General features: G+C 39.3%; 1 protein-coding gene across 1 annotated transcript in view; it reads right to left on the reverse strand.

The window, feature by feature from the left end:
- Window positions 1–6768: 6768 nt before the first annotated feature.
- SLC30A9 (solute carrier family 30 member 9) overlaps window positions 6769–13065 on the reverse strand; it is a 111522-nt gene continuing 105225 nt past the window's right edge. Inside the window, exon 18 of the mRNA XM_089653998.1 lies at window positions 6769–10667. Coding sequence (XP_089510124.1) covers window positions 10623–10667 — 45 coding nt within the window. The 3' untranslated portion in view covers window positions 6769–10622. The remainder of the gene's footprint in view (window positions 10668–13065) is intronic.

Below are 13065 nucleotides of genomic sequence, written 5' to 3' on the forward strand. Positions count from 1 at the left end.
CCTATGTGTAAATTACCTTGGAAAGAGATGACACCAAGAAGCAGTATTTGAAGGCAATCCGGTGGAGGCAATATGATGCTTTGGGCAATGTTCTGCTGCAAAACCTTGGTTTGGGTCCTGCCATTAATGTGGATATTACTTTTACATATAGAAAGGATCCCCCTGCGCTCCACAGAACCTTTTAACCTAAAGTTAGCTGCTATCACCTATTCTTTATACCTTAAGATATGTGCAAACAAATTATATATATTGTGATGAAGCGCTCAACTTATATAGTGTGTAAAATACCTTCTTACAAAAATTATTATGAAATTACCAAAATACGCAAATACTTAATTCCCGCTTAAATTCTAATAACCTATACAAAATAACTAGTGCAAGATTCCCACACACAAAATAATAAGCCCCCTAGTGGTAAACCGTGATAATTAACTGATAACACTTTATCTGTGCAAAGTGATAGATATATCCAATTGCATAAAATAATTCAAAAAACTTGTGATACCACACTGTGCAAAATAATAAAAAGTGTTCAATACACAGTGGTTATAACTTCACTCCATGCTGCAATTGTGCTCTTCGTGATACTCTGATGTGACTCCCCTGGATTTAGCCAAAATGCCCCCTCACCTTCCACATTCGACCCTTGCGGGTCACAAAGCTTTAAATATATAGTATCTCTGCCAGGTTTTTCATACTCCACTGACTCCACCGACTCAATTAAGATCCTCCTCCAAGCAATGAATTCCTCTCAGATCGCTTTCCTCATAATATGGACTCAAACACAGGGCGTATATGCAAGACAAAGACAGACCTCCATAGTGCAACACTGTTTTAATGCACTTTAAGATTAGAAACAAATAACACTCACATATCCTCCAACAGAGAAAAGCAGTTTCCCATGTGCTATGGGTATACTCAGGTGTACAAAGATGGCGTCTGAACCCGGAACCGGAAGTACGTCACCCCTTTGACCGGAAATGCGTCGACGCGTTGCGCCACGATCACGTGGCTTCTTCAGGATCCTGAATCCTGAATCCAGGATCGACGCATTGGATTTTTGCTTTTGGTCATCTGACCAGAGCACCTTTTTCCACATATGCCGTGTCCCCCACATGGCTTCTCACAGACTGCAAATGGGACTTCTTATGGCTTTCAACAATGGCTTTCTTCTTGCCACTCTTTCATAAAGGCCAGATTTGTGGAGTGTACGACTAACAGTTGTCCTGTGGACAAATTCTCCCACCTGAGCTGTGGATCTCTGCAGCTCCTCCAGAGTTACCATGGGCTTCCAGGCCGCTTCTCTGATGAATGCTCTCCTTGCCCGGCCTGTCAGTTTAGGTAGACAGTCATGTCTTGGTAGGTTTGCAGTTGTGCCATACTCTTTCCTTTTTTGGATGATGGATTGAACAGTTCTCTGTGAGATTTTCAAAGCTTGGGATATTTTTTTTTTATAAGTGAACTTTGCTTTGAACTTCTCCACAACTTTATCCCTGACCTATCTGGTGTGTTCCTTGACCTTCATGATGCAGTTTGTTCACTAATGTTCTCTAACAAACCTTTGAGGACTTCACAGAACAGCTGAATGAATTTATACTGAGATTAAATTACATACAGGTGGACTCTATTTACCAATTAGGTGCTTTCTGAAGGCAATTAGTTCCATTAGATTTTGATTAGAGGTATCAGAGTAAAGGGGGCTGAATACAAATGCACTCCACACTTTTCAGATATTTGTAAAAAATTCTGAAAACCATTTATCATTTTCCTTCCACTTCACAATTATGTGCTGCTTTGTGTTGGTCTATCACATAGAATCCAAATAAAATAATTTACGTTTTTGGTTGTAACATGACAAAATGTGGAAAATTTCAAGGTGTATGAATACTTTTTCAAAGCACTCTACACCTCTCATGGAAACTGTATTCCCTGATGACAGTGTCCTCTTTCAGCAGGATAATGCACCCTGCCACACTGCAAAAATGACTCAAGACTGGATTGAGGAACACAACGATGGGTTTGAGGTGTTGACATTGCCTCCACTCCAAATTCTCCAGATCTGAATTTAACAGAGCATCTGTGGTGTCTGCTGGAAAACCAAGTCTGATCCATGGAAGATCCACCTCACAACTTAAATCTAAAACTGACCTTCAGAGGTCTAGTTGAGTCCATGCCTTGTTGGGTCAGGGCTATTTTGGGGGGACCTACTCAATATTAAGTGGGTGGTCATAATGTTATGGCTAATCTGTACAGTGGGGAAAAAAATACTTATTTTCCACCATAATTTGCAAATAAATTCTTTCCAAATCAGCCAATGTGATTGTCTGGATTTTTTTTCTCATTTTGTCTCTCATAGTTGAGGTCTACCTATGATGCCAATTACAGGCCTCTCTCATCTTTTTAAGTGGGAGAACTTGCACAATTGGTGGCTGACTAAATACTTTTTTGCCCCACTGTATATGTTAGGAATAAGCAAAGATTATGGTAATTTTTTTAGTTTGCATTGCCATTATTTGCAGAGTATACCGTCACGTGAAAAATTAGGTACATCCCATTGAATACACAAGCAGAAATTTTACAGAAATGACTTATTGTAGGAATTTTGTATAATTGCCTACCAGTCTGACATTGGATACTGAAATACATCACAATGTAAGAGTCCTTCAATTACAAAATGTTTGTGGGTTTTCTTTCATGAACTGCCTTTTTCAAAATCCCCCACCCCAACCCACACACACAAAAAAAAATCAATGGGAATCAAATCAGGGTTTTGACTAGAGTAGTTCATAGCCCTTTATTTCTTCTTGAACCACTGGTGGATTTGCTAGTGTACTTCAGATTATTATCCTGTTGAAAGACTTGTCTTGATTCATCCTTTGAACAGAGGGTCTCACATTCTCATTAAGCACATTCTGATGCAGAGCGTGTAGCTGACTTGATGGCTGTGAGTTGGCCAGTCCCTGAAGCAGCAAAGCAACCCCAAACCATAACTTTTCCATCATGCTACACAATTGTTATACATGCTGCTGAAATGTTGTTTTTGGATTGCAGCAAACATGTCTACGGTTACTGTGACCAACCAACTCTAGCTTTGATCAGCACATTTCCAGAAGGGCCTGTTTTGCCTATATGTTCAATAGCAAACTGTAATATTGCTCTAATTATCTTTTTTGGACAGCAAAGGGATTTTCTTAACACACCTTCCAATGCAGGCAGAATTGGTGCAATCTCCTTCTGATTGCAGATGCATTCGCTTTGACTCCAACTGTTGCAAGAGTTACCTGGACACCCTGCAATGAAATTCTGGGATTCTTGGAGACTTCTTTCAGCATGAAACGCTCGGCTCTCAGTTTGAATTTGTTGGGCAAGCCAGTGCTGACCAAAATTGTTTGAAATCTATACCACTTGTAGATGATTTTGCTCAGAGTAGGATCATTGATTTCAAATCATTCGGAATCTTTTTAAATTCCTTGCTAGACTTGTAGACATCTACAACTTTCTGAGGGCCTTAGAGAGCGCTATTGATCTTGCCATGATGACACCTCACATAACAATAGCAAAGGAACAACCAGACACTAGATGTCGGAGGTTTAAATAAGACAGCTTGCACCGAACAATTCTTAAGGCAGTTCTGTTCATGAGCACTTAAACCAGAACACTGAATTCTAATTTCATGAAATTGAAGTGGTGGTTAAGGAAGGTGTGTACTTTTCCTATATAACAAATCTGCATTTTCGTTAATTTAGATCATGAAATGAAAATGGATCATGTGTTTAACCACTTCAGCTTCAGAAGGTTTTACCCCCTTCATGACCAGTCCATTTTATGCTATTCAGCACTGTGCTACTATATCTGGTAATTGTGCAGTCATGCAACACTGTACCAAAACAATATTTATGTAATTTTGTTTTCTTCACACAAATAGAGCTTTCTTCTGGTGGTATTTGATCACCACTGGGATTTTTATTTTTTATTATATAAATGAAAAAAGACTGAAAATTAAAAAAAATATATTTTTTTTACTTTCTGCTATAAAACATATCCAATTAAAAAAATTCTGCTACGTCTCTGGTAAAAAAAAAAATCCCAGTAAGTGTATATTGGTTTGCGTTAAAGTTATAGCATCTACAAACCGATATTTATACTGGATTTATTTTTATAGTACTAATGGCAGTGATCAACTGCGGTGGACCATCTGACACTAACTGGCATTGACATCCCCAGTGAACACTAATACAGTGATCAGTGATAATACTATACACTGTCACTGTAATAATGACACTAGGTGAGAAGGGGTTAGCATCTCAGGGTAATCAAGGGGTTAAGTGTGTGCCTAATAAGTGTTAATGTGTGTATTTGCTGCTTTTTACTAAAAATCTGTTTTTTCTTTGTAAGGAGAAGAAACATAGAGATTGTTTCCTCTGTACAGAGCCCTTTATTGATTGTCAGGGCTCTGGGCTGTGATTGGACACAGCCGATCAGCAGGTCCCGGCCAATGTCCTGCTGACAAATTCCTGCTGTGTTCAATCACGGCGGGAGTCGGCTGGGGGGGGGGGGGGGGGGTAGGCGCAAGCACCGTGTACCTGGAAGAGGCCAGCAACATAAAGTACATCGCTGTATCTGTATGGACCACTCATCCGCAGTACATTGTGGGCAGGTAGGCGGTCCTTAACCATTTCCATACCGGGCACTTTTACCCCCTTCCTGCCCAGGCCATTTTTCAGGTTTCAGCGCTCTCACACTTTGAATGACAATTGCACGGTCATACAACATTGTACCCAAACTAAAATTTTATCATTTTCTTCACACAACTAGAGCTTTCTTTTGGTGGTATTTAATCACCACTGGGGTTTTTATTTTTTGCTAAATTAACAAAAAAAGGCCGAAAAGTTTGAAAAAAAAAACACCCCACGTTTTTCTGTTTTCGTTTGCAAATAAATAATTGTTCTTCATAAATTTAGGCCAAAATGTATTCTACTACATGTCTTTGGTGAAAATAACCCAAATTCGGATGTATTTTTTAGTTTGTAGGAAAGTTATAGAGTTCACAAACTATGGTATAGATCTGAATATTGATCAATCCTGAAGTACTGACAGCCAATCCAATTTCTTGAGGTCCAAGAATGTCAGGACAGTACAGATATCCCCCAAATGACCCTTTTTTGCAAAGTAGACAGTCCGACGTACTTCATAAGAGGCATGGCGAGTTTTTTGAAGTTGTATTTTTTTTGTCATAATTTTTCGGAAAATTAAAAAAATTTTCATTATTTTTTTTTTTTTTTACATACTGGCACCAGTGCAGTACAGCATCATCATATAACGGGCATGGCGGTGATCCGGGACACTGACTGGTGACAGTATGAAAAAAAAATATTTTTTTTAAATTTTTTTATTATTTTAAATTTTTTATTACATTGTTTTTTTTACAATTTTTTTTTCATATTTCACTATGACCAAAGTAGTACAATGTTACCATACACAATTTGCTTATAGCAAAGAATTACTTTGCTATAAGCAAGCATTTACCTGAATGACATCGATTCATTCAGGGGTTTTTTTTGTGCTTAGCTGTGGACCAATCACAGCTACACCCACTAGTATACAATGGATGGCATGAATGAAGCCATCCATTGTATACAACTGTCATGTGACCTGCTGTGATTGGTCACAGCAGGTCACATGGTATCGGCAACAGGGCCGGTACTCAGATCTGTCATCGGCCGTGTCCAAGGTACACGGCCGGTGACAGATCGCGCCACTGCGTGGCTCTGCAGGCGCGCAAACTGCGAATGCCCAGGAGGACCCCATATGGCGTCCACCCGGAACGCTAAGGAATTTTGCAGGCCGCCATTCAGCCATTGGCTGGGCGGCTAATGGTTAACCATTTGGTAACCACGCTATAGCCGAATGATGGCTACAGAGCGGTTACCCAGTTCTGGGAGGGAGTCATATGACGTCCTCCCAGAATGTGCCCTACTGCGCACCCCCAGTGATCTCTGATTGCTGTGTCCTACGGACACAGCTGATCACACGATGAGGGAAAAGGCCAATCACAGCAGCTTTTTACCACGTGATCAGCTGTGTCTATTGACGCAGCAGATCACGGAGTAAATACAGTTGCCGGTTATAAACAACACTTTCCTCACACTGTCACTGCGTGAGGAAAGTACTGGCGATAACCGGCAGCTGTCACAGAGATCGGCTCTGATCAGTGCCCTGCAGTGCCACCCATCTGTGCCCCACAGCAATGTCACCAGTCAATCAGCCCGTCAGTGTCGCCCATCAGTGCAGCATCATCAGTGCCTCTTCATCAATAGGAGCGACCACACATGGATGGAGAATGGGCTAATCCCTGCTGAACTGGCCAGCTTTAGTATTACAGGTGATGTGAATTCAAAGATGCTCTTGAAGGGTGCCTGCATTTCATTCACAAAGCTTCACAGGTTCAAAGACAATGTGGATTAGTGTCAGGTTATTGCAATCTGATCATCTAGTCCTCAAACCACCTAAATGAATCAAATTTTTTTTACAAGTTATAAAGTCATTATTATTTGTCAATTCATTATTATTTGTTGATGGATATTTCCAATTACTCAGTGCCCTGTATTTAAATATGATTTTTGGCATCCAGATAACATTTCCTAAAGAGTGCACAAATGTATTATAAATTAACACAAGTTTACTGGACACACATAGGGCTGCAAAATTATTCTCTCAGTACTCCAGAACTGCATGGACCATATACAAATACACAAGGGCACCCTAATATATAAAATACATTCATTTTATATGTAAGATTTTAAAGTTGAGCTAAAGGAAAAAAACTACAAAAGTTTTTTTTTTTTTTTACACGGTACCAGACAAACATTCTTACTATATCATTGGATAGAAAATGTCAATATACACAAGAAACATGTGAAATCTTATAATATGTCCATTTAAGGCTTCATGAACACAGATGTGTAGCCGCTCTTTTGTGTCGAGGTGTAAAATCCACAGCCTTTTGTGCCATGCACAACTACCAATATAAGTGAATGGCTGTTCACAACCATGTTCTCTGCAATTGCGCCACTTTTGTGTATGGCTTTTCACCCGGAAGCATGCATGGGTGAATGCCGATGCTGCCAGAAAGCGCCAGGAATTTTACCTCTTGCCACACAGAAGCTGGTACACATTCATGTGCATAATTTCTTATACCAGCCATCATTTCACCATACACCCATCCTCTGTACATGCATGTACTCTGTACAAGAGAAAAATAATCACATATGCTGAATTTCCACTAGAAGAAATTTACTTTCAATCCTATGGTAACATTTTTATTACAATTTTGTTTGGACACCTAATAATAAATGCCGGTCAATAAATTAAAAATATACTTTCCTGTATGCAAAATTATAAATATACACAGAGAGCATATTATAGTCTATGTTAAAAGAATGATGTATAATTGCTTCTAAAACAGCCTAGGAAATACAGGATTATGTCAGAGAGGATAAGATGGTTGTAACCTCTAATTTAATAAATCAACGGACAGAGGGACACTATCTAATGGAAATGTTTAGGATATCCTAGTGAAATGTAATCCTTACCCTACTATATGTATCAAGACTGAGATTTCTTAAACTAACACTCCATCCAGAATGATAGTACAGTTTTGTGGTGTGGTTGCCAAGTTAAATTACTCTATTTTTAAGAAAACTCATAGGCATTAAAAAATGAAATTGAGGTCCATACATTCTCATCTAAATACCTGTATTAGCCTCTACAATGAGCTGCGATTGAAATCCCTTCTTTATTTCATGCTTTCCAGCTTCTCTGCTCCTCCCTGATAGAAGCCCGATTTGTGGGTGTTACTAATGTTAAGCTCAGGCTTTATAGGCTGCCTAACACATGGCAACACACCATAAAATGTGCATGTGTCAATCTCCACAGCACAATGCATAGCTTATGTTAATGCATTGCCTCACATTGTGATGCTTCCTAACCCCCATGCATGAGAATGCACCCCTGTGGATTGGTGTGCCCTTCAGAATTTAGGGTACCATTATGCACCAATGCATTACAGAGTGTTGGAGTGAAGCAAGCGTTAGCACAGCGCAACACTGTGACTCTAGCCTTAGACATTGCCTAGGACTGCAGGGAAAGCTTGTCATTTACTTCCCTGAGAGATACAAGCTAGCAAGGAATTCATCCACAAGGGTCTGGAATACTAATGTTGGGTGAATTTGGCCTTTAATTGTCAAGCAAGGACAAGCAGGCATTAACAGGCAATGATATACAATACAGCAGGGGCCAATGGTTTTCTTGCAGATTACTGGGTGTCTGTCAGTTTGTTAGAATCGGAGATCCTTTGGGGCTGCTAACAATGCTTCATCCACCACTTACACCTCTTAAACTTTTCAATAAGCAATAGTATATGGCCAAACAGAGACGGGAAAGAAATCCTTTGGGCAGGTTTGAGCACTGGAGATGTTTGTTTTTTTGAGGATGTTAGGTAAGTCACAAGCATAGCACCATTTCGTGGACCAGTAAATAGAAAATACAATCATCTTACCCGGGACTAGTCACAAACATGTGTGCACTGCTTAGAGCTGTACTAAACTTTATATTTGGCAATGTAATTACAAGTGCTGTGCAGGTCACAGTAAGAGCTGTGAACACCTGGAATAGACCCCCTCAAGAGTTGGTTCTGGCCAGCGCAGTGGATTGCTTTAAAAAAGTCCTGGATTCTTTCTTAGATACACAGAATATAACTGGATACTAAGATTTATAGGTAAAGTTGATCCAGGGAACATCAGATTGCCTCTCGGGGGATCAGGAAGGAATTTTTTTTCCCTGCAGGAGCAAATTGGGTCATGCTTTGCTGTTTTTTTTTTGCCTTCCTCTGGATCAACTGTGGGTATAGAATTATAACTTTTTTTTTTTTTAATAGTTGAACGGGATGGACTTTTGTCTTTTTCAGCCAGACTAACTATGTAACTTACTGGTAAGTAATCAGCCATTTTAGGCTACGTGAGGCTGAATGCAGTGTTCTTCTGTAACATTAAGCATCAGGAATATTATAACAAAATATGTGGAGTTTACATGAACAGTTCATATACCCAAAAAGACATCATGGCAGAGAAAAAGGTGACAAAGTGATAAATCAACAATAGTCAGCTAAGGTCCTGGGACTTCTGTTCTGGCATGTCTGTTACTGCACTATGGTCAACCTAAAATGACTTGCTTCAAGTCACTAAGGGCTCATTCACATTAGCTCTGGTCTCTAAAGAGTAATCTGCTGCCCTTGCAGCAAAAAGGGGGTTGTAAAAGCACAGCCCAACTGCAGGGTTTTAACAACCCACCCAACCACTAGTGTGAGCAAGCCTTTCAAACTGTACAATACTTGGAAGCCTAACTTTTGCTGGAAAGTTTAGAACCTGTGACCCTTCTCTCCTATACTACTGCAATAGATGTCCTATTTTTGGTCAGGAACATGAAACAGGCTCATTATTTTCTTCAGTTATCAAGAAGCCAAGCATCTTCAGAACACATTTTTGGGTCAAGTACTTTACACAGAATTACAGATCAGTCTAGTGATCTACAGGTCACTGTGGATCAGATGTCTCTGCCAATTTGCTTGACAAATTAAAGATTGGGCTAATCGCTATATTCATGTTTGGAAGAAACAGCAGTTCAGCAACTAGCCTGCAAAGCATCGGATTCATTTTGATTCGCCATATCTCTTATGAACCTCACATCAGTTCACTTATTTCTGTATGGAAGATACTTCAGAAATGTAGATATTTCTTGTTATTTATGAATCTTATTGTCTAGTAGTCCATTGCATTATACATTTTGGCCATCTTATATACCATATATATTTATGGTATTAATGTTCTAATTTATTATTAAAATTATATATGAAAAAAAAAAGGAAGAAGAAAGCCTAACAATATTTTAGGAGTGTCATAAAGGGGGAGACATACATAGTTACTTGTGTAGTGTAGAGCAAAAAGCAAAAAAAAAAAAAACGAAACATCTCTGGACACTGTATAAAAACAGTCGTTCACTGGACAAGTCCTAGAAGCTGAACAACTGCTTGGCAGCATCAAAAAAAGCAAAAAAAAAACAAACTACCAATTCTTCAAAAAGAACTTTTCAATCACTTCCAGTGAAAAATAAAAGCATCAAAATCTTTGTTCTATATACAATGAGCATAAAATAATATGGCGGAATGGCAGGAGTGCTAATGGTTGATTCCTTATCTTAGGCTGTCCAGTAAGTAAGAGCTAAAGAAAACCCAGCAACCAAGGTCAATGCCACGCATGTAGATGGAATGAAATAAAACAATGCGATTTCCTTCTGTGAGGCAGTTGTACAAATAAATAACGTTAGCTTTGCTTTTTTTTTTTTTTTGTTCGCCACAAAAAAGTGATTGCAGATAATTTGACAACAACAGACTCTAAGATGCTCTTGTAAACATGACTTCATATGCAGAGCATTTGCATTGTAGGGCGATTCGCACTCATTTACAATTTAGTCATGGAGCATGCACGCTGGAAAATGAAATGAAGCTTCTTCTACAGTCTCCTCTTTCCTTCCTTCATGAATTTTATGAATAGAAAATTCTTCCGCTTCTATAAAATTTCCAAGTCAACATGCCGAACCTCGGGATTGCATTGCTGAAACAAAGGGGAGAGGTAATTAATGAAACATTAGCATCCTGGATACATTATTCCAAGCTTGGCAATAGAGAAATGGTCTTATCTCTCGGAGATAAGAGTTGAGGGAGAAATGCCCCCTGCCTGCAGGACTGGAGACGTGCTCTGCAGCCACAATCTGCTCAGGGCATAAGTGACGCTTAATGGTCATAATTAATACTAGACATTCTTCTCCTCTTGCTATGAGCTGTTTGTACACTGACACGATGGGAGAACAGAAGGCAGCACAGATGTTACCAGCAGGGATCTTCCCTGACCACACTTTCTCAGTTTAGCTCAATACACCTCCACCAGAAGGTGCTTTTAGATGAAGAACTTGAAGGCTAAGCCATTAAAGTTCATCTATACTCAGTGATTACATTTATGTTAGCAGCCTTACTGCAGTAGATAATAATAGCTGAAGTGCTGAAATAGCTTTGCTTGAGAAAAGCAGACTTGGTGCCAGCGATCACATGAGCTCTGTCAATGGGGAGGATTGTTGTTTAGGAAAGGCTAAAGGTTAGAGTATATTACTTTCAACCCCTTTTTAGGAGACCAGGTCACCAATGACTCAACAACGGTCAAGACTGACCACCTGGACAGCGTTTTCTAAAGTACTTGTATCAAATCAATAAGCGTCTATTGCAGCAAGACTTAACAGGACATAATATTTGAGTACAGACCGCCCTGAGTACTGACCTGTTTTAGACACATATGGCAACAACAGCAGAGCAATATTTTACCATTTTGCTGCTAATGGAAAAAAAAATTGTCATAAGATTGAAAAGTAAAAAAGTAATGATATAGTGCCAGAGAAACCTTGCAATAGTGGTGTTGTTTATTAATGTAGCACAGTGACTAAATGTTTAGCACTTCTGCCTGGCAGTACCAATGCCGTTGGTTCGAATCCCAATCGCTGTGCCACCTACCTGCCTGGAGTTTGAATGTTCTCCCCAGGGGCGGACTGACAACTCATGGGGCCCATGGGCAATAGGGGATCATGGGGCCCCCTTTGTCTTTGCCCAAATTCAAAAAAGCCTATGAAAAAGGTACCAGGGGCATCTCATCTCCCCCTACTGACCTCGGGCCCTTGAGCAGAGCCCAAGTTTCCAAATGGTCAGTCTGCCCCTGGTTCTCCCTGTGCCTGCGGTTTCTCCGGGTATTCCATTTCTTCCCACACTTCAAAGACATGCTGGTAGGTTAACTGGCTCCTGTCTAAATTGTCCCTAGTATGTGTATGTATGAATGTGAGTTAGGGACCTTAGATTGTACACCCCTTGAGGGTTAGGGACTGATGTGAATGTACAAAATGTGTGTGTAGCCCTGTGTAAATTGATGGCGCTATACAAGTACCTGTAATAAATAATATTAAATAAATAAGGTACCTTTAGTGATATCAACAGCCCAAATTCCAAATTATGAGTTATGGTAATAGAAAAGCTAAAAAGAAATGATTCCCATGCTTGTGCATTACGGCAGCCATGGACTACTCGATGGGGGAGATTTAATAAAACTGGAGCACTCAGAATCTGGTACAGCTGTACATGGTAGCCAATCTGCTTCTAACCAGCTTGTTCAATTAAGCTTTGGCAATAAAACCTGGAAGCCGACTGGTTTCTATGCAGAGCTGCACCAGATTTTGCACTGTCCAGTTTTAGTAAATAACCCTCTGTATTTGCTAATCATATAACTTAAGACTGAATATTATACTTTGCTATGTAATTCATTTCTCTTTTTTCCGCCTATGCTTCCTTACGAGAAAACAGAAAACAGTGAATTTTGATATTCTGACAATTTTGGTTTATTTCTTTTGTTTTTTCTTTTTTTTTTTTGTTACCTCTGTTTTTTGTTTTTTTTTGAGCTGAGATTTTGGTATTGCCATCTGCCTTCATATCTCTATGTGTTACATCTATAAGCTAAAACTGTATTCTGTTACCTCAATAACATATGGCAAATTCCTGTACCTTTGAATTTTCCAATTGCATGCCTATTATGTATGTTTTTATCTTGATAAAACCCAAGAAAATAAAGGAAAGTAAAAAAAAAACAAAACAACAAAAACAAAACACAACAAAACAGGTGCATGTGCCTGCCTGCAAACATAGACACAAAAAGCAATATTAAAATCAACTAAAGTCCAAAGGATTGCAACAGGAAAGTAATGCACGCAACTCCATTCCATCAAATTATCATAACTGATATAATGTCCTTTATATTCAAATATCCAATTTCCAAGATATTAACTACAATACCTAACACGGCTATTTTTTAGCCTTAGAAAAAGGAGTTCTTACAAGTCATACAAACTTAATTGCTCCAAACAGGTTCAGTTCAAGAATTTGGCCAAAGGAACCAGCCAGTATTTGTCAACTAGAGCATT

Source organism: Staurois parvus, unplaced genomic scaffold, assembly GCF_062004578.1.
Source record: "Staurois parvus isolate SC_StPar_1 unplaced genomic scaffold, SC_StPar_1.0 ptg000734l, whole genome shotgun sequence".
Lineage (NCBI taxonomy): Eukaryota > Metazoa > Chordata > Amphibia > Anura > Ranidae > Staurois > Staurois parvus.